Source organism: Strigops habroptila, chromosome 11 (assembly GCF_004027225.2).
Source record: "Strigops habroptila isolate Jane chromosome 11, bStrHab1.2.pri, whole genome shotgun sequence".
NCBI classification, from domain to species: domain Eukaryota; kingdom Metazoa; phylum Chordata; class Aves; order Psittaciformes; family Psittacidae; genus Strigops; species Strigops habroptila.
Window position 1 is genome coordinate 29,530,348 of NC_046360.1, and position 26,140 is coordinate 29,556,487.

The 26,140-nt window shown below is 38.2% G+C and overlaps 1 protein-coding gene across 3 annotated transcripts in view; it reads left to right on the forward strand.

Moving 5' to 3' along the window:
- The window catches only part of LOC115614562 (contactin-3-like), a 104,721-nt gene that overhangs the window by 25,690 nt on the left and 52,891 nt on the right, over nucleotides 1-26,140 (forward strand). For all 3 annotated transcript variants that reach the window (XM_030501595.1, XM_030501596.1, XM_030501598.1), the window contains exon 2: nucleotides 521-655. In XM_030501595.1, coding sequence (XP_030357455.1) covers nucleotides 601-655 — 55 coding nt within the window. In that variant the 5' untranslated portion in view covers nucleotides 521-600. The remainder of the gene's footprint in view (nucleotides 1-520; nucleotides 656-26,140) is intronic.

Consider the following 26,140-nt stretch of genomic DNA (forward strand, 5'->3'; position numbering starts at 1 on the left):
GACTTAATGCAGTGCCGTTCCACATATCAAGTACAGATTCAGTATTGAAAATAAAAAGAATGGGTTACACATGACTTTAATTAAATCAGTTATGGCCTTGGATACATCATGCTAGCTACAATGTGAACGTGTGCAAGTGCAACACAAGCTGCTCTTGTAACAAATGTATTAAGCTACTGTGCTTTGTATATGATTGCACTTCATGTACTCTCTCTTCGTTTAAAACTAGTGTATTTTACAAATAAATGCTGGAGATTGGTGGGAAGTAGGAACTGCAAAATCAACTTACCCATCAGCTCTGCTCCTGCTGGGCTGTGTAACGTCAACCATCTCATATATCTCATATACATGCCTAAAGGTGATATGCATACATACCCTTCTCCTGAGGGTTAACTCACAGGAAAAAAGAGGAACATCAGATGATCTCTCAACTTTCTATTTCTTAGAAAGTGCATTAACAGGGAAGTTAGTTCTTGGGGATCATCAAGGGATTCATTTTTATGTTTGGTTTTTTTAACAGGTTAAACCTTGCCACCTGAAAGACTACATGTACAGTTCACCTGAGACTGAACCAGAATTACTGAATTTGGGTGACTGAAGATGCTGCTGCTGTGGAAACAGTTGTTCCTCGTATCATTTGTTGGCTGTCTTGGAGGTAACAATGTACAATGATCTCTAACTTCAGTTTAGAGCCATGGAGTCCTTAGACTCCAGACTTGAACTGCGCTTGAGGAATAGAACCATGGAGGCTTTGAAATGCAAATGTTACATAGAGTTTAGAAACCAAGCGTGCAATAGATATCTTACTACAAAATATTGAATTAATTAAAATAACAGTTTTCTTCTGAAGTAACTACATAGAGATATGCTTTCAAAGCAAGCAGAAGATATTTGAATGCATTAAGTATGTTATTTATAATGCATTCATCGTAGGTATGCTGATTTAATAGCTGTGATATGTGCTTTTTTTTAACTGGAAACTTTGAATTGTCGCTGTAACTGGGAAGGATTGCTGCAGCTTTTGTCAAAACTGTGTTTACTCTAAAATGGGTTTATTCACGAGGAGCAGCACTGTGTTATTGCTGTACCATTTCAGCAGTTCAGAGGTTTGCTTTTCCTACTATGCAGACAGTTCTCGGTGTTTGTAACTTGCGCTGCTTTTCAGGTCTTCTCTTTCCTGCTGCATTAGCTCTTCTGAGTAATTCTCTTTACCTTAGTGAGGTCAATGCTCTAAGCAGCAGCAGAAGCCCCTCACTTTTCCTGGCAATCCCTTTGTTCAGCATGTGTTCTGCTTGAGCATCCCTAGTGATGCCAAGGTGTGAGGGGGAGAGGAGAGGCCCCTGTTCTGCTCTCAGGGGTTGACTCTTGGTTATTCAGTGCATGTTGGCATTGCCAGGGTTGCAAAGAGCAGGTATAACTGATGGTGCCCAAATTACCTACACGCATCTCCTCAGAAGGGTCAGCACTACTTTGAGAAGGAGAGTAGTACATGTGTATGTACTTAAATCAAAACATTTGTAGCCTGGGTCTGTTGTGAATAAATGTGTTTTCCTTGCAACAACTCTAACACAGGGATGGATAGAGAGATGTTGTGGCTGACCTGTGCAGTCACCCGGCTGTGATTGCTGATACTGAGCCTGTGCTGTGCCAGCCTCTTCTCCCATCTCCCCTCTTTCTGTAACCAGTGCTTGTGTTCTGGCTGCCCTCAGGAGGATTGAATTCCTGCATGTGGTGCTTGGAAACACAACTCTGAGTAACATATGTGGATTTAGCTTTATATGGAGACTCAGAAGGCCAGGATTTGCTTTTGGCTTAGTAAAAAAACTTCGAAGGAAGGGTAGTCACATTGTTAAACCAATCTGTAAAGTGAAAGGCACTAATATTGTCTCTGTTTCTGTAGAAACAGAAAATCCCAAGAGACTTAAAAATATAAATTATTTTCCTGCGGGACTGCTTTACAGATTGCTCTCTGAAAGATGTCTTGGGCATTTCTGATACTGAAATAATCATACCAGACTTGCACAGAATTATTGGTTGAAATAGAGGCACTTTCCTTTTCTCTCCTTTAAAATGCAGGGAGCAAAGCTGCCTTTTTAGTGCTACTTTGGCATAGATACTGCCTTACTGCAGGGTCCGTGCTTTCCCTGTGTCAGTCTGACCCATCCTGCTGCTATGGCATAAGCCATGCGGTAAGTGTGATTTTCTTTGAGCCTGTGAAAATTCCAAAACAGCGAGGGAGAATGTGACAGTGAGCTGTTTCCCTATGGGAGTATTAAAGGTAGTGTGATATTGCACTTCTCGATGCCACTCATGTACTTCCAGCTCTTATCTTGTAGCAGCAAATGTGTGTAGCAGCAAACGTCCCAGTCAGGGCTATGCCTCTTGTTTGGGCTGTATCTGGAAATACTTGAAAATATGTTTTTAGTCTTAAAATCAAGTCTTGGAGGAAATAAGTACACTCTCGGTAATGTCTACCACTGTAGCTCTGTTACTGTTGGTGAGTTACTTACAAGGCCAATTAGCCACTGCCACATCTGAATTGGCAAAATTCAACATTATAAATGTCAGCAAAATGATTTGTTATTGCAGAATGTATGTATGGGCTTCTGAATCCCTCATGTGTAACTTTGGATTTCTGCTGACTGTTCAGTAGAGCTGCTATTCAAAGGAGATACATTATTTTTAATTTAAATATAGACTAAGCCAAACTTTAAGTGATTAGTTGATGTAATGAAGAATATTGTAGGGAAAAAGAACCAACAGGTAAAATCGAAACATTAAAAATCATTAGCTACCTAAAGATTTTTCTCAAAGTGTAGCCTTGCTGGTGTTGATCTGCTGGGTATTGTTTTTGTTATATTTACCTTGCAATACTTAACTAAAATGTATGAATAATTTTCATGTGATATTGGTAATTGGCATTATGCATGTTACTTGTGCTAGAGTGAATTGTTTCATTATGTTTTTGGTTATGTTAGTGTCAGATGAATATTGATACTAAAAAAGGCTTGGGTTTTAATCTTAAATAATTTCTTTCCATAAGTTTTTTGGTTGATAAAAGGTAAGGAAGATAAGGACTAACAATTTTATCGTACTGTAGTTTTTAGTGACATTTGTACAATTTAATAGTTCTCCTTTGAATTTTAACACACATCTGAGATACAGGTAGTATGAGAAGGAAGGCTAAAACCCCCAATATTTCATTCATAGATAACATAGAGTAAAATGTTCTTTTGAAAAACATCACTTTATTGAAGTTGTATCTTTTTAAATTGCGAAGCATGCAAATCTTCTGGTTTGACGTGTTGAATTTCAATATGCTCTTTTTCAAAATGGAATAAAAATCATTGAGATTTACATGAGACTTACATCCAGACCCAGCAGGGGAGGCTAACTCTTAAAGCATAGGGTTCTCCTGGTCCCCCAGGTGCTGCTGATCTGTTATGATGAGTAATATGGAGAAGTCTGTAAACATCACTGTTTGGAGAGTTGTAAACAAATATTTGGAGTATGAGCTGCAACATGCAGAACCACCCTCAAAGCTTTGCTCAGATTGCTCTGGCTGTGGTTTGTGTGGAGAAGTACATAACCTTTTCCTACAAGGATGAAAGATTTTCACCCATCTGTTGAGGCAGGTTTTTTTTATCCTTTAATCTCTTAGATTTTTATGTCATATCAATTCTTTTGGGTCATATTTAAAAGCAACTTAGATGAAAGCAAGTTTTGTTTTTGCTGCCTATGAAGAAGAGAAGCCTTAAGGATCCAGGATGAATGGGAAGGTTTCTTCTGTTCAAGTGTATTAAACCAAGTGTACCAAATGACTTCCTGAAAAGAAATCTAGTCATAAACAAGTGGACCTATGCAAATGTAACTGTACAAAGAGATATGGTATGAAAGAGATGATGTTAACTGCAAATTCAGCAATTTAAATCTCAAAATTCAGTATTTTCAGTAGCAAAGTTGGCATTGATTATCATTGCATTTGCTAATAGAGAAATGTTTGTTATTTAGCTCATTACTAGTAGAATACTTAATTTCCAATGACCATTGCAGTAAGAAGGAAAATGTTGCTAATATTTTGAAGTGCAAATGAATCTTTCAGTGTTCATCCTGCTAGCTCTTCTTCGCATCTATTTCTAGGTCATCTTCCTTCAATTAGGGTACTTCCTAAATGTCAGTTTAGTAACCATGGGGAGTTGTTAGAATGGAGGACCAACAAGAAGTCAAGGAAAAGTTATTTTTCACATTGCCAAAAGCCAGATGGCTTGACAGAGCAGAACTGCTTGGAAGCCTTGAGTACCCATAATTGATACATATCCCTGACTTAATTTTGTTATATTGCCTTCATTGAGAATGTTGCTTGGAGTTACAGTCAGCACTTGCAGAGATAAGAGTTTGAGGCAGGTGTAATTTGCTGAACAGCCTGAACTGAGCATTTCCAGCTCCCTAACCCATCTCACATGAAACTCCATGGAAGGTCTCAATCCCAACATTCAGATCTTCTGCGATTTGGAGACTGGGCATGTGGTTAATGCTAATATTACCTGTTTGTTTTAATTGCTTGAATATTATTAGTAGACCTTTGGAACAGTATGCTTCTAAAATCCACTTGGGAATGTGGTAGTTGAATTTCTTTCGAGACATTTTAGTAAGAGCATGCTGTAAATATAAAACAAGTTGTTAAACAGTCTTGAGCATCTTACTTTTAACGTATCATTAAGACAGATCAGCAGGTATTCTGACACTCTCTGTAGAAAACAATTTTTCTTATGCTCTGCTTATAAGCAAAAAGATAGTTCTTTTTAAGACCTGTCTGAAGTTCAGTGTTACAAAATAACGTCATAGCTACAGAAGTGGAGATGCTGCTGATCTTGGCTTATAAACCTTGACATTCTGTGTCCTTGCAGATAATGTATTTCAAACTAGTTCCCTTACTGCAGTACCCTACATTGAATTGTTTTCTGTTTATCTAATGTGAATCTTCATAGTTCATCAAAGTGGGGATGTGAGAGTACCTAATGAAAAGAAAAAAAAAAAAGGCCCTTGGGTTTTTGTTTATTGATGTATGCTTATATCTGTATTACTAATGATCCTGCAGTCTTTTTGTCCATTTACCTTGGGGAGCAAAAAGGTGATTACTTGGCATTAAATATATATATATATGGAGTTTCAAAATGTCTACCTTGTTAGGAAAGGAATTTTAAAACACATACTTCAGTAATATTATGTTTAAATTACTCTGAAGAACAACTTCAAAGATAAAAATGAATAAAACATGCCGAACACTATGAACAATTAAAGTGTAAAACTAAGCCATGATCTTTGGTGAAGTCATGAATTGATTCTGGGTGTGATACTTCTGGTGCTTGTATGGACTTTCACCCCTCCCGACCTGATTTCGTTTATTCTTTTGGTGAACTAGATAGCAGTTCCTTCATTTCCAGAACATGGGAGGATATAAGAGGAGATAAGCACATCACAGTGCTGTGGACTGTGATGTGCTGCTGTTGCAGAGACTGGTGAATATGGCGAACATCGAAGCTAATTATGGTAAACACGTATCACATAAGTGTGTCGACTGCTTCTCTGCAGTCTGCATGTCAGGTGGCTTTTCTTACCACTCTTGCTAATTTCGGCTTAATTTTCCTGCTACAGTTTATTGCACTGCTCAGCTTGAGGGAAGCAGGAAGCTCCATGGGGAGTGCTACCTCCAGCAGCCCTGCCTGGCAGGAGGACTGCAGTTGCTCGCCCAGCCTTTCACAGCAGCACCCATGCCTGTGCTTGCATCGCACTAGTTTCTTCTGCTTTCTCATAATTTTCTCCTGTTTTCAGCTGTTTTATACTGCTAAAACTGACTACTCTGTTCTCCCTGGAAAGGTATCTTTTTAAAGTTTCTCCTGAGAATTAAGAGGAAAAACAACTTTTGAAGGATGTTAGAAGGGAAAGAGAGCTGTGAATAAAGAGAAAGTTCAAAGAAATGAAACAAGGAGAACTGTGTGCAAATACATGAAAATTTTGTTCTTTGCGAGATGAAAGGGCACATCTCAAACAGCGTGTCCAGGGTGAGATCTGTAGAATCTGCTTGGACTAACTTCCTGTGGTAAACTTCTAACTTGTTGCCACCACAAATACTGTATCCTAACTCTGTCTTGACTACACTTTATCCAAACAGGAAAAAAACCAACCACTAAACAAAAAACCAACCAAACTAACTTTTTCCTCCAGTCATGACAAGCCTTGGCAAAACAAACAAAAGCCCCCAAACAAAATGAAATAAATGCACCCAACCAAAACCCACCATCTAAAAACTACTGTAGCGTGCAGAAAGTATTTTGAACATGGAAGCCTAGTTCCTGTTCTGTCCCTTTACACTGACATTTACCAACAGGGAGGTTTTCCTTCCAATTCCTTATTTAATAGTCTATACGAGTTTAAAACTAGACCATGTTCTATGTATTTCTTAATGTTAATTCAAGTGTTTTCACTGTTTTCATTTTCATTTCTTCTTCTGTTTTCTCTAACACAGAAGAAACTCTGTTAAACCCTCAGGCTCAGCAATGTCATGTATCAGATCCACAGCTCTCCTCTCTTAGTATGAAGTTTAGGAGACTTATGAAATGGGAAAGCATGATTCTTACTCGTTCTTTATTTTCTGAAGAGCATGAAAAGAAATCTTCCATGTTCTTACTGATTTATTGTTGCTATTAAATCATGCCATGAAGAAAGTAGCAGTATCCTCTTCAGAGGAAAAGCTTGGCTCTCCACACCTGGAATAGCGTTTTATAAAATGGTGGGTGACTTGCTTGAGCATGTGCAAAGGATCTTGGTCAGGTTACTGTTTTGACCCTACGTCTGTCCCATATTGATTCGGAGAGGAAAAAAGGGAATCCTACAGAAAACAGTGTGATATGGGTCCTCTTTTCTTTGCTACCTTGCATTTGTGTGTGCTGTCTAAGAAAGTCTTTCACCTGATATATGTGGGTGCCTCTGTTACCTTCCTCTTGGTATGCCTCACATAGTGAGATGCTGTTTCCTTGTGGCTAAACATCTTTTGAAGGCACAAGAGTGCTTTATATTTATTTATTCATTTATTTATTTTTGGCGCTATGATTTCTTAAAACCAAGGGCTGTAGTAAATATCAACATGTTGTTGGTTTAATGTAGATGAGGAAATAACTCCTGCATTTCTGGTGAATTCTTGTATTGAAAATAATCCCGTGTAGGAGTATATTTACAGTCATAAACATAATTCCTAGTGTAGGTTTGTTGGACATTGGCAGAATGTCAACAATGCTTTCCCTGGTGCAAAACAGGTATAGCTCTTAGAAACTTGCAATAATTTTGATTTAGTCTTCAGTGAGGAGTTTCTGTATGGGTGAGAACCCATTTGTAGGAAAAATAAATAGCTGTCATCACTTACCACTATGACACTGCTCTTGTTAAAATTCCGTTTTCATTAAGAGTTACAGCATTCAGACAGAGCTAGTCTGTATCTTAATGCATAATGGTTTTGCATATTAATAGTAATATCCTTTTTGTACTTTACACATGCATAGTCATAACATTAAAATGCATCTGTGCCAATAGTGACTGTCAAAATTGTTTAGCTTGGATTGCTTGTGTATTGCTGACAAGATTCATTACACTGATAGAAAATTCTGTTTGCTTATTGAATTAGTTACAAAATGAGGAACTGATCCTAGAGTTCTGCTTTTCTATAAATTGTTTAATGTCATGGGTGCTTCATACAGACCTTGTAACAGAAAACGAAATTGCTGTTGTAAATATGAAAGGGCACCCATTGTAGATAACCCTTTGTACTAAAACCAGCATTCTATGATTCTATACTGTCAAGCCTAACTACTCCTTTATTATGGTGAAGAAAGGATACAGCAAAGAGCCTGGTATATAGGCTCTGGGAGGCAAGAAATTTGCCCTGCTGCAGGCATCCTTTGCCTATAAACTGTCAGATGGTGGTAGCTTAGTGGAGGCCCAGTTTTACCTCTTGGTATGAACCAGTGTAAATCTTTCCTCTGCCTTTCTGCAGCTTGTGTAGTAGTTGTAGTTCCTGAAACTTGTGTAGTGTGTGTGTGCCTTAGCATTGCAAGTTTTCTGTTTTCAGCGTACCAATGGAGCATACTTGTTTTAAGAAAGGCTTTTTTTTTTTTTTTTTCTTTTTCTTTCTTTTTTTTTTTTTAGGCCTCGTTTTCATTCCTTGTAGGTATTGCAGTAAGGTGAGCAGTAGTAGAGAATGATGCTAATCTATTCACTTGAAATCAAGTGAGGGAATAAATGTATCTTGTTTGTAGAATGATTTGGGTTGGGAGGACCTTAAAGCTCATCTCTTTCTAACCCTCCCTGCCGCAAGCAGGGACACCTTCTACTAGACCAGCTGTGGTCATGATCTTATGTTTTTTTTTCTTGTTGGCTATATACAAACCTGGGGCGGTCCAAGTCAATGAAAATACTGTAATTGATGTAATGGGCTCTTTCCAAGTTCAGTGGATTTACAGGAGTCTGTATTTTGATGGTGGGCATACTCCTATCAGTAAAAATGTTTAATTCTGTAAGTGTGGAAAATGCTGTGATATTAAAACTCTCTTTGAAGAGACCTTAAGTACCTCTGAAGAGTCTCATCAGTTTCTGCTTTGTCTTCCAAGCTGAAGAAAACCTTCTCTTGAAAAGCAGCTACTTCTTGCTGCAGATACCATTTAACCTTAAAGCTGAATCCTCACCTCCAGACAACTAATGCTTCATTGCCACAAGTCAAATGCTGTCTTTATCTTCATTAATTAAACTTGATGCAAAATTTATGACATTTGAATGGAGACATTTTGGCTGGTGGCAATTCTGATTTTTACATAAATTACAGAGAACAAATTTTGAAGTGCTTTATCTTGCAATAAAATTTTGTTACTGCAAATATTGCTAAGCATGAAGACTGTTCATCTGTACTTATACAGTGCTTCTGCCTAGTGCAGTTTAAAGTGCAATACAATATGGCAAGTAATTCCAATATATTTCTTGAAAGAGCTTATAGAGCTTGGTTGCATTGAACAGTAACCCGTAACAGAATACTGAAATCTATACCCAAACTATTTATTTAGTAAGACTGGTGATAACTCCAGTGCCTTAGGAAATATATTTGCTGAATATCTTGTTGAATCATTGCCTGGTATTTAGTATATGGCTACTTACTTGTTGTAAGGCTTCAGCCTACTGTCCCAGACACCTTAGCATGTAGCATGCAGCATGTCATGAGAGTAGGACAGGAGCTTTCTCACAGATGCTTTTTGGGTTAGCATGTTCCAACATTGGCAACTCTGAGTTTCATAAGAAGTGAGGTCTTGGGAGTTGTTGCAGGACAGCTGGCTTCTACCCCAACTGCCTGTCTTGTGCTGGTTTGTGTAATGAAAGGAAGATAAAGCTTTCACTCGTTACCTGAGTAGCCATCCTATTGTTTCTTCTACCTTTTGATAGCAAACTAGATGGAAGTATCTCAGGCTTGCTTTTCTGCTGTCTTCATTGATTAAACTACCTTATGAAGTATCTATAATTAGCTGTTGCTGAAGAATAAATGAAGACTAAGATGAATGAATGATCTCATCTAGTGTGATAATTCTTGGGGTTTTGGATGCTACCTTTAACCTATTCCTTAGAAGAGATCTGTGGGCAAGTCATGCTACAAAAATACCAGGCCGGGCAAGGGGAAACACTTTTCACTGAAAGAGGTAAAAGACACTGGGGAGGGAACACAAGGGAAAGGAACTTCAGGAGAAGTTTGCGTGACAACATAAGCTGTGTGAGCCCCTTACTTGGAAAGCTGAGGACACTGTGGGGTGTAGGGGGGAAACATTAAAGTGGTTGTGAATGACAGTTATAAAACAGGGAAGGTGCATTGTGGTTGAAATCTAAAGCTGAATAATTTGGCAGATGTTCAGGAAAACAACAGAACCAAGAATAAACACTTTGTGTATTTTAAAAAGCCTTCCAGAAGAAACTGTACTGATTTTGTTGTTGTTCTTAATGATAATGTTCAAAATGAATGCTTTAGATTTTTAATTTTTGGTAATTTTAAATAAGCTGCTGTTAGTCTCTTGGACAAAAGCTTTATTTTTGCCATAATTAACCTTTCAGTTTCTTGTTCAATAACAAATGGGATAATATTAGCCTTTAACATTTCCAGTACAGGATGTACATATCAGTGGTGAGATTTCAGGGATGAGAACACAATTTTCACGCTAGGTTTTCAGTAAAAAACACAAGGTTGTAAAGCAAAACCTTAAGCTCAACCATATTTCTATACATGTTTGAAAACCTAAACAAATAAAAGCTCATTTATATTCTTGTCTGATTAGCACAATCCGAACTTATTGATGCTAAAATGAACCAAATTTCCATAGCTATAAACAGAATATTAAAATATAGCCGTCTAATGTAGCGTGATGGGGTTTTTTTTCTTTGTGGATGGAAAAAAAATAGTTACAGCTTTCTTGTTGACTTTTTAGGAGTCTTAAAGTCAAAAGCATTTCATGCCTTTTGCCAGGAAAGTAAACCTTCTTCTATGTAAGTGCTGCTGGCTCTTTTGAAGAAAAGCAGATGACATGTAGGTAAATACGTTTGTGCTTGGCTATCCTTTTGTTTTGCGTAGTTGAGGGTCACGTGTTTAGGAACTGAGAAGTCTATGGAGAAACATTTGAACATAGAAACCACTTTATTTGAACCAGCCACTGCAAGTATTTGTAGTGTTTTAATCCAGCAGAGGGGAAGAGAAAATGTTAGTGAAGTAGGGGAGGTGTGGAGTAACTTTATGCATGATACATGAAGTAAGGAACTCGCTATACTGAAGCCAACTGGATGTTTCCTTGTGGTGTAAAATGTGAAAACTGGAACAGCCTCATTCAGGGCTTTGGGTTTTAAGGAGATCTGGGTTCTAATTGTAATGGCTGTGACCTTGTGCCAGGTAGCTTGTTTCCATTCAGATTACCAGGAAAGAGCATAATGACACTTGGAAGTTTTCATGCAGTCACAGGGGTCTGTGTGAAGAGAGTCACAAAGCCAAAACTTACTGTGGTGTTCTAAATACACATCAGAGTTTGCTCCTGTAGCCAAAGTGTCGTTTTGTTAAGAAGTACCAAGTATGAGGAATTGGTGGATTAGCATCACTTTTGTTTAGCAGAGGCAATGGGGTATGTCAGGAGCTTATTTTAGGAAAGCAGGACACTTCACAACTCCTGTGCCACTCCTCCACTATCATAGATTGGAGAGGCTTGAAATGCCACCTTGTCCCCAGTGCACTGCGAATCTTGCTTTGCACGCGAGGAACTTACTTTGTAAATAATTCACTGCATCTTGGGGTGCTCTGCAGCAAGAGGCAAAGGGCTGCAAAGAAAAACATAGTGTGGATTTGCCTTTGGTGGTGGTTGTGTGAAGAGAACTTAACAATATTTTAAACCTGAATTAAAAGCATCTTAATTTGCATAGTCAAGGGTAATTAGTGTATATTTTATCCTGATTCCTCATACAACTATTTATAACTCTGAAAGCTGTATAGAAAATCCCAAAGTAGTTCAATGTTAGATACAGTTAAGGATTCTGCCATACTTCAGAGGTGGTAGATAGAGGTGTTGCTATTGGTATACAACTGAATGGCAAATTTTGTTATATTGAAGGTAACAGGCAAATTATGACACTATCAGCCTTAGTACCAAACACAGGATTTGATTCACACTGATGTGAATATACCCCAACATAAATCTCACAGTGGCATCTTAAATCTGCTCCTTGGTCATTTTTAGGAGACCTTTGTGTAGCTTGGAAGAGCTAAAGTGCAACTAAAACTGATCATTTAAAGCTCTGCTGTATGTTTGAGAAATTTTTTAGCTAGTTCATTCGAGATTATTTTCTGGTCTTTATGTTGCCAGAGATCATGCATTGGTAGAGACTTTATAAATTGAGTCTTTTAAGTTTTCATCACATTCCTCATTTTTAAGGTTTGCTGTGTAGGGAGACCATATGTTACTTAATGGGTCAAGGCAGCTATGGGGATGTGTGATGGAAGGAAATACATTTTCCCTACACTTTTCAAAATGCCAAGAAACATCCTGTATCAACAGCTTAAAAATGGGACAAATTCATTCCTTCCTGCAATGTTCTGTGCTAGCTGGGAAGTGATTCCAGCAACCTCGGATAAGAGACAGTGGGTTTTGAGATAAACTACTGACATTAATGGTGCCTTGACTGTTTTGTTGCAGGGGGGGAGAATGTGACAGCTCTTTCTGCCCTCCAAATTTATAAGAATTACCTCTGATTACAGCTGGAGGCAAATATCCGAATTTACTAGCCCATATAAAATTTTGTTGCAGCCCATAGACCTAAAGGAAATTACATGTCTTAATCTATTTTTTATGTATATTTTATATATAAAATCTAAAGATTAATCCCAAATTCTGTATCTACATCCATAGCATCGATGCAGAGGGCATATTTCAGTTTTTTAAAGTTTGAGTGAGTGCCAGCAGTGGGCAACATACTGGAAAATATTACTTCTGATTTGTTTTTTTAAAGTTTTTTGAATCTTAACGTGAATTATGGTATTCCGTAAATTAGTATCTGAGGAGAAAATGAAATTACATAAAAGCAAAGAATAAATGAGGGAGAAAAAGCAGCTGTTGCAGATCATAACCTCATCGGTTGGGGTGACAGTTTCAATTCCATTGGAGTTTTCTCTAGGTCTCATCCTTCTATGTTGGATTAAGTAACAGTTTTTGTTTTATTCCCATAGCAATCTTATCTCTCTCTTTGTCTCTATTTTTTTTTCTTTCATTTTTTCATTTTTGATGTAAACCGGCTTGTCTCTTACTATCTTTCAAAGCTTGTGCATGAATAGCTTGTGAAGGAGGGGAGTGTGTGGTGAGGAGAGAGCAGAGACTTTCTGGCACAGGAAATAAGGGAAAGAATGTTTTGGAGAGGGAGAGATCTATATAAAAATCTTTTTTACTCAAAGATTTTTATTACATCATTTTTCAGTGTAGTTTTTTCATGAAGACTAAAACTTTCTCACTGTTTTTAGTAGGTTGTCTGGGTAAAATTCTTTCAAAAAGTCAAAGGCCAACCTACAAATCCAGCCAAAAATACAGACTTTAATGACCTGCAACTTTATGGCTTATGTAACTGAAGAAAACTACCACTTTCAGTGAAGAAAAGTCTTAATGTGCTGTGATTTTGCTCTTCATGTAACTTGGAAGACATCTGGGTGCAAGCAGAGGTTTAACTGGGTGCTGTGTTGACCCTGGCTTTGTGTCCAGCCCTTCCGCCTATCGGTCCATAACTGGTGGCCCAAAGCTCCACAGCTGGGAATATGATGGCCCAGGGCCGGTCTTTGGATCCTCCTTATGCCACCAGGTGAGAGTGTAAAACCAGTGTGTACAAAAGGGTTCACATCCTCTGTTAGCTGCATCTACTTGCCATTTTCAGACACTCAATGAGGTTGCAAAAAGCAGCTGTTGCTTCACCTCTGTACATCTTTTTCTCATGTTAAATATTTCACTTGAATTGGGCTTGCTTAATATAATAAGTGCCTGAACTGAAGTGCAATAGAAGATAGTTATGTAAATTGATCTGAATCAAAATTTCTTCTTCTATAATTGTAATGGAAATACTTTAAGTGCCTGCTACCTCAGTCTTGACAGCGACAGCTTACTGTGAACCAGAGATGCAGCCCAGTTGCATCAACGTTAGTACTGACACTAAGGGTCTTCTGGAGCTGCAGTTTTGCATGCGCCTTGATATTCACCTGCTTTTGGTTGTCTACTACTTTTTGTTAGTTACTGCCAGAGTCCTGCTGAGAGCAGCTTTGCTACCAAACTTTCTGTCTGCATTTTTGTCAGTGGGTGAGGAATAAGCTGTTTGTTTATTACTCCATTCATGTTTCATCCTTGTAATCCCTCCTGTTCATCTCTCTAAAGTATCTACATTTTGGCAGTAATTATTTGTGACTTAATAATTCTGCTAAATTAGGTATTCTTCAGAGGGCAATACTTGTTTTCTGAAACTCGTTAACACCTGTAGTGTCTAGTCCTTACATTGTAAGGTTTCTTGATGCTTTTGGTGGTGGGAAGGTTTTTTGGGTTGGGGAGGTTGTTGTGGTTTTTTTAAGGCTTTTAAAACTCAAAACCTTTATTTCAGTCACAGAATATACATAAAGATTAAACCAATATGATCCTTTCTATTTTTAGATACTTAGACTTTATGACTAAATTCTGAGATCTTTTTAATGGGAGCCTTTTCAAGTGCTAGTTTCACTTTCGTGGGTGTAAGAATTCCTATAAGTAATAATTTTGACATTTTCTCCATGCTCAGTAAAGCTCTAAACAAAAATGTTTTTATTTTAATTCAGGCCTTGTTTTATTTGTCAGAATTAGCCTAATGGGGTCTTATTAGCCCATTTAGCATTCTACAGGTAATATTAAGATAATGCTTAAACACATATATATTACGTTAACGCTGCATTGAGGGCCTGATCTAAAGCCCATTGATGTTGATAGGAATGTTCAGTAGGAATTTGATGCTTTGATCTTTCAACTGTAGCATTACAACATAGAAAATCCAACATGAAAAACATTTCATTGAACATCAACACATCTGTGTTATCTGTGTCATACTTCACCCTTCATGGCTAGTAAAACTATTGGATTTGGGGCCTCCTCAAAATGAATAAATACTTAAAATAGTAATTCTGAATGCACATTATAGCAACAAGTTTTGATATAGAAAGAATGGTGTTGATAGAAGGCGTATAACAGGCATAACGAATTACACTAGCACTCAAGGAATATGTAAATATATAATAAATTTTGACTGTAAGTAACCCATGGCTGCAACACAATAAATGTCAGATTTAGGTGGGATTGAGAATAACTGTTTAAATGTCTTCACTGTGTATCTTATTACTTTAAATGTACTCTTTCAGGGCTCTGGTTTGCTCCCCACTGCCTACCTTGCTCCTGATGTTTACTGTCGGTATACCTGCTTGTTAAGCAAAGCAGGTATCTTAATACCAAAGCGATGGAACTAGCAGAACTCCTATTAGACTGCATTGCTTCTGTCTTTATCTCTGTATTGATAATATATTTATGTAAGTGTTCTAGTAGAATGTGGTAGTGAGCGATGACAGAGAGCACAGGCTGTGAATTGTGAGGAGTTTCATTTAATAACCAAGAAAATTCTCATTGCTTGCAAGAGATGCAGTACCTGTTCTTTATTTTCCTGTTATTACCTCTCAGCCCTGTGCAGTGAGAGATCTTCTGTCTTTTTTTTAATGAAACTATATTTTTTCAGCCCATGGCTTCTTATTAAATTGTAGTTCATGATAGACTTTTGAGGTTTATATCACCCTGCACAGAGCAACTTGGCTTAGGCTGGAGATCAATCTGCACATAGGGCATCTGTCACTTAACAATTCTGCTTAGATAGCAACAGCACGATTTGAAGTCCCACTGTGTTTTGGGGGTTTTCTCCTTATGTACATGCCTCGGTGCTTGTTCTTACAAACAGCATAGTAGAAGAACAGATAGGTGTTTCTGGACAATTGTTTTTTTTTCTCTGCTCCCACAGCTTCTGTTGTTGAGTGGTCTGATGCCGAATGTATTAATCTATGCAGTTGCTTGCTCAGGTGTAATCCTTTGTTCAGCCACATTTATTCATCCACTGAAGGATGTGCACATTGGTACATCATGACATATTAAAGGCTTACTACTGCCTGCCACAGTTGTCATCTCTTTGAGCCTTCAGTAAACTCACAGTCTTCTACATAATTTTGCTTTCATTCAAGTGTAATGCCATTACTGCGGAGGCAGACAGAAAGCAATTCTCTGAAGAACTTGTCCCGTCCCCCTCTCTTCCAAGGAGGTTAATGTGCTCAAACTATCCCTGCATTTTCTTTTTTTTTTCGCTTTCTTGCTGCAAGAAGAGCAAAGGAGAAGGCGTTCTGGATAATCTGCACTAGCTTTAGGGGAATGGAGTAAACTGAAAGGATGAACTCAGCAGTTAAGTGGAAGCCCTCTTTACCACTTGAATTTCAAATGTCTTCATTTGTTTCTTTCTTTTTCCCTCCTCCCATTTGTTTCCACTTTCATTTTTGTAGCTTTTTACTAAAAGGTTATACAGATTTTTTTTTTTTTTTTTCTAATATCACTTACCATGGAAATAAGCAAGTGAAAACCTCTTTACCGAAAAGCAGCTAAATCACTTTTAAATATTAATGGTGTATGGGAATAACTTAAGACTTCAGTATAATCAGTGTTTTGTCCATAGACATTTGTCATTTACAGGTGGTACCATTTCAAAAAACAAACACAGGCACACACCCTCTCAACTTCATATTAATGTTTGCATTACATTAGCACTTTGCAGGCAGTGGGGGTTTCCTTGTGATCTTGCAAAGCTGATGGAGAGAAAGAGCTTGTAGATGATGGGCTGAAACTGGTGTCTAGGGATATCTATTCAAAACTTGGCATGTTTCTCGTTATGAACTTATGTTCGTAATGTCAAATGATTTGTATTTTCCTCATGCTTTTATATTGATTGCTTCTTCTGTATGTACTGCTACTTTACCCAGTAATGAAGTTGAGCAATCAAATGAGTCGGTGATTTTTATTGGGTTTCTTGGTTTAGAGACTGGATCTACACTGCTACAGCTTCTCATCAGCTCTCTGAACTCTTGTTTGCGATTTGCTGGTAGGCTTCGTCACTGGTTCCCCAAGTACCAAAGGAGTGTACAATACAATGCTTTTAATTATTAATAATCTGATGTTAGCTGCTGAGTTTTGCATTTCCTTATCAATTGTTCACACTCCTTTAAACTCAGCTATTTTTGAACCTCTGATTTCTTTCTAGTTTTGTTTCCTATTGTTTTCAGAATTTTTTTTGAATATTCAACTTCTTTGGTTAACAAAATCTAGCATTTTGCTCCTTAGGATTTCATAACTTCAGCTCTTGATAATATATGCTATGCTTTCATTTACCCTTTCTGTATAACTCATTCACTTACATTTAAAAGTAACTGTAGCTTTTCTTTAAGCCATTTCTGTCTTTTCCATCTTGTACTTTCTCTTAGCTTTTCTGATGGGTTTTCAATGGAATTACTATCTTGTTTATTTTTAGAAACCTGTTTGCCTGATAATAAATCCTCTTTTACTGAAAAAAAATTGTCTAGAGATTCCAGTTCTGAGTTTTATGTCTAAACTGGGACCTAAACATACTTCCAGACTCCAATATTTACTGACTATGGCAAGGGTGAAATCGATTTCTCGCATCCTAGTGTCTGTGAGAAGATATGATGTTGGTCTAGAAGCTGGAAAAGGGCTGCTGTGCATCCCAGCTGTTTTCAGCAGAAAGCCAGACACTTAGCTACACTGTGGTACATGTCTGCCACACACCCTGAATTGCATTGATTTGTCACTATACAAGGTGTCCAAGTGATTGTTAGAGTGAGCTCTTATCACAAATCATTGCTTTATGTAATTAATTTAATTTATTCCCAGTCAGGCTTGCAAGGGTCTCCAGTTCTACCTCCAGATGAAACAGTATCAGATACCAGTTCATTCTAAGCAATATTAAACGTGATTTTATCATCCATTTACCCGCTGCTTAATTGCATAAGGATTATTTTTCTTGCTTTTATAAACCAAAGCATGGGATTTTTTTATCTGCATGGGGATTATACTGCGTTGGGTTTTCTTGTTTGTTTGCTTGCTGCCTGGTTTTTGGTGGGGGTTTTTTGTTGTTTGGGTTTTTTTTTTTTCCCCCTCTAATGTGTCTCTATTATATCTGGGTCAAAACAATGATTAATATTGGAAGAGAGGTTTTGTAACTGGCACATGCACTGAAAAGGCCATTCTGATTTTACAGAGGATATGCAGGCCCGAAGTAGATATGTGACAGAGCAGATGAAATTTTGGCTTAATTGCAGACTTCGTCTATAGTTTGAGTTAGGCTGATTGATGTGTTTTTGTAGCTGGGTAGGAGTAGAGTGGTTCTTCAGTAGGAATAAAGGTAGTGCTTACAGTACTTTAGATTTGAGAAAATAAGCTATGCTGTAGGTATTCATGTCTTTGTGAAATGAAAGATCAGAAGGAAACTATTAGATGATCTGTTTTGACCTCCTGGATATTGCAGTACAGTTTTACTCCGTAACCCTTGTATTAGGCCCTTATCCAGTATGCACTAACTTACTGCTTTTTTTTAACTGTCTGGATTTTTAACGCTAACTTGAGTTTATCTGGCTCCAGCCTTTGGGTTCATCCAACCTAAGAAATGATACCAAGAGAAACCCTGTGAAAATGCGGTAGGCAGGCAAAGGGGCAGCGTGCTGCTGAGAGCCACTGCAAAACCAGCACTGGCATGCAGGGTCCTGGTGGTGTTTACTCCTCTAGGGTGCCTTCGCTCTAAATGATTTCTTTTATTGACTGCTGTGAGTCTGTTGATGGGAAGGTACAAGTGTAAGCAAGTTGCTTACCGTGAAATCGTATTTCAGCATCTGTAAGTAGAACTGCTGCAGTGAGTCTTGCTGTGTGTGTTGGAGCAACTGCTAGTTGCAGCTGCTCATCGTTCCTTTAAACATCCTACCAGGAGCACATAGTCAGTCCTTAGCAATAACTGCCATGCACTCTGCCTGCTGCAGCTTGCCATACGTGCAAAATAGTTTGACACCTTCCACTGAAAATCCAGACTTGAAAACTAATTAAATATACTCAGCAGCACTTGAGGAAAGGAGAGGTTTCCAGATAAGACAAGAAACTGGCTGCTCTAATAGCAGAAAACTCTGGTACAAATCATCAACTCCCTGTTCTGAGCAGCTCCAAAATGAGACCAAATGGCCTGTAGGCTGTTTTTGGTTGAGTTGACTTTTAGTATTTGCTATTTAAGAAACACCTTAATCAAATTCTGCTCCCTGAAGCTTCCCAGCTTCACTGCAGCATCTTCTTCCCTCTTTACCTTACATACAGGTAATAAAATCCCTTTCTAGGTCCTCCTCTGCATATGAAGTCTTACTGTGGGGGTATGTCCAAACTCTTGATTGCTCCCCTTGCAACAAACTGTTGCTATTTCTCCATAATGCTTACCTAATAGAATCTGGCATTGCTACTGAGATCAGATGGTCTGTCTTGTGTTCAGATTCCCAGCAGCTAAACCTATGAAATCCATCTGGATGAAAAGAAGAAGGAGGAGATAGAAGAGTTTAATTGATTGTAACTAATATCGTGATCTTAATTGAGGGATAAGGGATGGGTGGAATGAATTTTACGAGACTGGGCACAAAAGGATTTTAAGAAAAGTTGAGGAATGTGCTGAGCCTAAGTTTTGGTAAGAGTGGAGGAGACTGGAACTGGTGGGGAGGAGGGGTTGAAGGGAAGCTGTTTGGGAGAGGGGAAAGGATGGAGGTGGTGTGAGGAATGGCAGGAACACGTAGGAACCACATCTCCAATGAAAGCATTCCAGACCCCATGAGAAACCATGGCATTGGGACTGGAGCTCCCTGAACCAGGGGGATTCAGGATTCTGGGTGGCTTCTTCATGGAGACCTGCGTTGGAAATGTTCCTGGTGGCTTCTCTCCTGATGGCAAGGCAGATGCCCCCCAGTGCCTTTCCCAGCTGCAGCACATCCCCAGCTAAGAGAGACCAACACACATTCTCATCCAAGCAGTTGGTGCTGAAATCTTACTGTTTGGGGATTTTTGGGTTGTGTTTTGTTTGTTGGTTGGTTTTTTTTGGTAGGTTGTTGGTTGGTTGGTTGGGTTTTGGGGGATTTTTTTTGGTGGGTTTGGGGTTTTTTTGTTGGGTTTTTTTGTGTTTTGGGTTTGTTTTTTTTTCCCCTGATATTTGATTTTAGGCAACCCTTATTTCTAGCATTTTCTAGAGGTAAGTAATTGAGTTTGCAACCTCACTATGTTCTTTTATTAAGGACTATAGAGCAGTATGTTTGCACAAGTATACCGAAATAGATTATGCAGTGGTTTTTAGCTTTTCATTAATTTTTTTTAAGAGCTTGTGCTTGTGCACAGGTTGGAGATATGGCTTCATTGGAAACTTAGTCATTTGGCTTTCATCTTCAGCATTCAAGAAATAATTCTGCCACTTGGACTGCACAATGTCCTGTCTCCTGGAGGGAGTTTTATCTTTCATTTTTGCGTTTTTATGTGAACCTGGTAAATTTTTATTGTTTTAAACATCTCTGCTGTCAGCATGACAATGGTGTGGTTTTTCTTTAATTTTTTCCTGCCTTATCTGCAGCAGAAAATACCCAGTTTGCTTGTCAGCTGCAAATGACATCGTGGTAAGAAATGCATTTTGCTGCATCCATGTCTCCTGGAGTCTGTAAGGAAAGCAACTTCAGACCATCTGCTTTAGCTGCTTTTGGGTACTGTAAAGGAAATGAACAGAATATATTCTGGCTTGCTTTGATGTGCTCCTGAACATTCATTAAGCTACAACTTTAGTGTTGCTGTACAGTGCCTGGATAAGAAATAGATCATTTTTCTTATCTATCCTGTCCTCCTGAGCCTGTTAATGTAGTCTAATCCTAGCTAGTAACCTAAGAGATTTATAGTCATAAGTGTTTGCAGCAATTTTCCAGGATCTGTTTTATGCTGTGGCAATGTCTTTGTAGTCTGTTACATACTGCTGCAGTTGTAGTGGAGCACCCAGGGAAGAGTGTATTATATCCCTGCTGCAGAAATATTAGATTTGAACATCACAGAAGCAATTAATGTCAGTACCATATGCTATATTCAGGATACTAAGACTGAATTATTTTATTTGTCAAATGTGAAAATTCACTTACCTCTTTCTTAAAATTGTGATGTGAATAGTTAATACGGTAAAATAACTGTTCTTCCTGTATATGAACCAAGCGAACATGCTCCCATGAAAATATATTTACTTTTATTTCTGCCTCTGCATTTGTCATCTACCAGGAACTCTGATAATAAAATTAAGAGTTTTAATTTCCTCAGAGTTCCTCTGTAAATATTATTCTTGATACAGTATTAATTTCTGTCCTTGCACTCTATCGTCTCCATGGCTTACTTCAAGGAGGTTATTGAAATTACTTATGTAGATGTAGTTGTCTTCTCTATGATCCCTTGTACTTCTTTTGTTAAATTAAAGAGTTGACGTGTGATGTACGTGAGAAACTCACCTGATTTTAGCTTGAGAAACAGTATATTGAAGAATTACTAAATTAAAACCAAATCTGTTAGTGTTAGCTCCTCAGGATCCCCGATGTGTCAAGTTAAAAATAGCCAAACAGCAGCCAGAGCTAGAGATACCCAGCAGTTTCTGGAAAAGAAAATGAAAGAGGTAATTTTAGCAGGGCAGGTCATGGGTTGGGGTTGCTTTCTTCTAGGCAAATTACTTTAGTATTGGACATATCTGGTGGCTGAAAGCTTTGGAGAGGCTGGTCCTCAAAGAGGTGGATACTTCCAGGCTGTGAAAGCTGGAAGTTCACTCTGGAGAGCTGGAGAAGCTCCATAAAGGAGGTACAGTTTCTTCCAGGGGCTGTGTTTTTAATTAGCTGTGTTAGAGATAAGGGCACTCATTATGTTTGCAGCTCTATATAAACTTTTGCATTTCATATTGTTTTGCTTAACCCAAGTAGGACACATTTTGATGAGAATTACAAACACTGTGAAGGTCTGTGCATACTGGATTTTTGTGCTGACTAACAAGCTAGTGTATTTTTACGTGTGAAGTAGCAGCTGTGGTAAGACATCTGTTGATAGGACACTTAGTCATCTGCTGTATCTGTTATTTGTCATCATTACATCTGTTATAGTCCACATGGCCCTAATCAAAGCAGTGGGGCATTTTGCCAGGTGCTCCATACAAAGCAAGATGGGGAAAATGACAGATTTTGGTTACCCGTATCCTGGCAATACTTTCTGGTGACAACCCAGCAATATTCTGTGATATCTGTGGGAGAATCCATCCATTTCTTTAAGGAAGGTGCCCATCTTTGGAAAGATAAAGTAATGAAGTCAGTAGCATGAAAAAAAAGAAGTCCTGTTGTCATCAGCATGTTCCCAGTGCTTCAAAAATGAACTGTTATGGGATGGATTTCATTGATTTCTTTATTTATAGAGGGAAGTTTTCTTGGTAACACTGCCACTTATTTAATAAATAAACCTTTAGGTAATTAGACCTAGATCTGGCAAAGCATTTAGCCATCAGTTTACCTATTAAAACAAGAATAACCTGGTGTTCTTCAGCACTGAACCTGCTTTGTGGTCAGGAACGGTTAGTGATGGAGGTGCTTTGTAGCCTGTCAGGATATTCTTAAGGTTTGTTTTAGGCAAGTGTTAGGGGGGTAAAATCTGTGTTGCATCTGAGAACTTGGCTGTGGTGTAATTTCCTTGAGCAAACATCCTTTCCTCTGGAGATACTTCCCAAATTGTTTGAATAGCTTTGTTCAGTGCTGTGTTTGCCTGGAGTTGAGTGGCAATTCCCAGATAATATGAATTTATGGAAGGCATATTTTTGGAAATACCTATTGGAGAATGTTTTTCTTTCAAAACATGCATTTCCCTTGTAACACTAATTTTTTTCCAGTTCTGTTCAGGGCATTTTTGCCAGTGCAAAGCATCTTTAAAAAAAGAATTCCCTGCTCATCAGATGTTGACTCAACTTTCATGCTATTCATGTTCCTTTACTGGTTTCTTTTCTCTGCTGTCTCTGGTCTCTTCCTTCAGTTCCACACAGCCCACAAAAGCACTCTGATACATCTGTGCCAATTTCTTGTTAGCTTTTCCTATTTGTTTTTATATAACACAGACTTTGTTGTGTGATTTTCTAATGATTCCTGTTTAATTGGTATAAGACTATTTCTTTCCAGTTTCCTTTTTACTTTTTTTTTTTTGCTGCACCCCAAGTGATTTAAGGGTAGGTGAAGAGTGTAGAAGTATTGCAAGTTCTTGGTATTGTTTGCTGTAATGGGCTCCAGCAGCCCCTTAAGCCCTGCAGATTTGCTTGTTAGATTTCTGCTTTTCATGCAATGGAAACAACTTGCAGGGTCTCTTCCCTCACCTGCTTGCTCTGTGTGGAAGTTTATTGCATTTTATTAGAAATATTTCTATGGATGCGAGAACGCTGACTCGGATAGGCTTTGCTGAATGAGACCAGTGTCACGTAAGCAGAGATGGGAGCAGTATTTCAAACTAAAAACGCAGTTGTCTAAGTAGGGGGTTGTGGTAAAAAAATGCCTTGAGGGTGGAAGGTTGTTCCTGCTTGCCCTGTCCTGGAGCCTTTGGGGCATAGAATGGCTCTGACATCCGCGGCTGTAGGCATGGAGCAGTGCTGCTGGTTGTGGGCTGCAGAAGTACTCTCCCCTTACTGAAATGGGGTTTTAAAAATACACTGCACTGTGTGTGTGTAACCTGCTGTACTGTTGCCTTCATACAGATAAATGTCATACCATAAAATGGAAGTTCAGCTGTGTGTCACAGCGTTAAGAGATTCTGTAGAGGTTGCTGTGAAATGATATGATTTCACTGCAACACTAGCCTGACAAAAATGAAACTGTGGAGATGGTTCCCCAGTAGCCAGTGAATCTCTTCTCGAGTGACAAATTACCCTGATTCCTTGCATGCTTTAAGTTATGTTCATTTTTGCACTCTTAATATTTTTCTCCTCTATACCTCCAACAATCGATGATTACAGAGATAATTTTTGGTCTTACCCCTCCTTCCCACCCCAGCATGATTCCACTGGGCTTGATCTGAAGCTCAGGGAAAGCAGCAGAAAGTCTCACTTGCTCTATGTGCAACTCTGTGCTTTCTCCAAGTTCTGTATGTCTGCAGGCAATGTGTTAGGGTTAGCAGGCCATGTATCCCAACTATTCTGTTGAGGAGATACAAGTATTTTTAAGAAACTTGTAATTATGCCAAGTATACATTCAGTTTCTGGTATCTGTCTAAAGTAGTATAAAAATAAATGGCCATGGAAATGCCTCTGTGTAGCTAATTTGGGAGGTAGAGCAGTGGGGAAGAGGATTTTTGTGTGCATATATGCAATTTAGGTGGTGGTGAAGAAACAAATTTGTGTTACTCTGTTTTCTCCGGAAGTTGTCATTACCAAGGTAGCTATTACAGCACACTGAGGCTGTTATGTTTTCTTAGGAGCTGAGAGACTGGTATTTAATATCTTTTTAATAATGTGAATTTAAACAGGGCAAGCAGGTTGTGAATTAGTACTTCATTATGTGCTGACATCGAACAAAGTCCCTACATCAGAATCAGGAAAACAGTTAAGAATTGGTTGTCTGATTCATTGTCTGACTCATTTAGGTCTTGAACATCCTACCAGTGCAGATTTATACATAAAGGATATTTAACAAGTTTGGCTGCTTTTAATGAGTTTAATGAAGTAATGAAATAAATATTTTTGTGGCTCTTGGAACAATTATGTTTGTAGAGCATGAACCCTTGTTCTGCAGTTATCAAAACATGGTCAGATTGCTAATAAACATGTGTTGACAATACATATCAATTGATGTAAGTGCAGTAAGATGCTTGGGTGTCGCTGGACTTGGAGGAAACCTACTGAGTCCTCTTTCTCTCCAGGGAGTGAAAGTGTCATGTTCATTACTTAAAAACCCAAAAACCAAACAATTAGAAATTGGTATATTTTTAGTAGCTTCTGCTAATCCTATGAATATCCTATGTAGAGATACGTATAACTAGGGGTGGAATATCATACGGGTTTCTTGGCAAACTGTGATAGAACTCAGTGCTGCAAGAAGCTGGGAGTTGTGTCTGGAGCATCTTTGTAGTCAAAACCTATCTGGGTTTTTCATAACACAGGATATTCTGTGTCTTTTCAAAGCATAGGCATTATATTTGATCTGATCTCCTGTAATCCATTTGCTTACATTCCTTGATTATGCAAGATTACAGAAACCAGAAATGTTGTAGAAGGTACTTGCAGTGAACTACAGTGATTACAGTCAACAGGCATGCGTTCTGCAGATGAAGATCAGTTGTTTTTAATTCTTTCTCATGTGTTGACATCGGGCAAGAACAAGGTCTGTTTCACCTTGTACAGATGCTCTAGATAATGTATTCTCTTCCCATCCTAAATTCACAAACCCATGTCTTTTAATTGTCATAAGTATCACATGAACTTCTAAACGCTTCTGTTCCAAATGCGTAAAACGGGTATCACAGGGTACGATGCTCATGTTACTGTTACTCTGTATTTCAAAATGGTTCTTAGCAATGTGCTTGAGACTTAGAACTTAGCTTATGAAATGGAAGGGGAGAACCCAATGGAATATGTGGTTTTCAGACCCTTGCTGTTTGTGTGTGCAAGAACATGTTTATTGTTCTCCTTTTTGGGCAAAATGAAAGACTTTTCAATAAAGCTGAATTACATTTTCTTGCTCCCATTTTACTGCAATGTCATGTGTATTTCAGTTGATGTAACTTTATGTACGTGGCACTAAAGAAATGAGGCAAATATGTATATTAGCAGGGGAAGGGAGAAGAAAATGCTTTTTCGAGAGTCAGAAAAGTCTCAGTTACTAATTTTAAACTTTCTTCTATATGGCAAACTATAAACAGGCAATAAACCCACTTAATTTACAAATTACACAGTTCTAGATTGGTTTTAAGTTGGATATTTTATTTTTTTTCCCCTCCTTGTGTACTCAGGTATGTGTAACATTTTAGCAAAATATTTTCAGTGTTATGATTAGAGACTTTGCCAGGTAGAGTAGTTATAAAGTTGCTCATTTCCTACTGGAAATTTACTACTGCATTTCACATGAAAGGAGGTAGAAGTGGGGCATAATAAATCATAAGAAATGCAAGTAAGAAGTAAAGAGATGTGGGCAAGAGAAACTATAGAAAAAGCTTTATTTAGGTGACCAGTTTGAGACAGTATGTGAAATTTTAAACATCTGATAAGACAATCCGTATATATATGGTTTTGCCCTTTCAAACAAAACAATGGGATATTGCTATCCGATGGGGTGCTGAAGAGCATGTCCTATTGTCACTCATCCCTTCTCAAAACCATCTTCTGCCCTGTTCTTATACTTTGTTTCCAGTTTTGTTTTATCTATTAAGACATTTCAGCAGAGTAA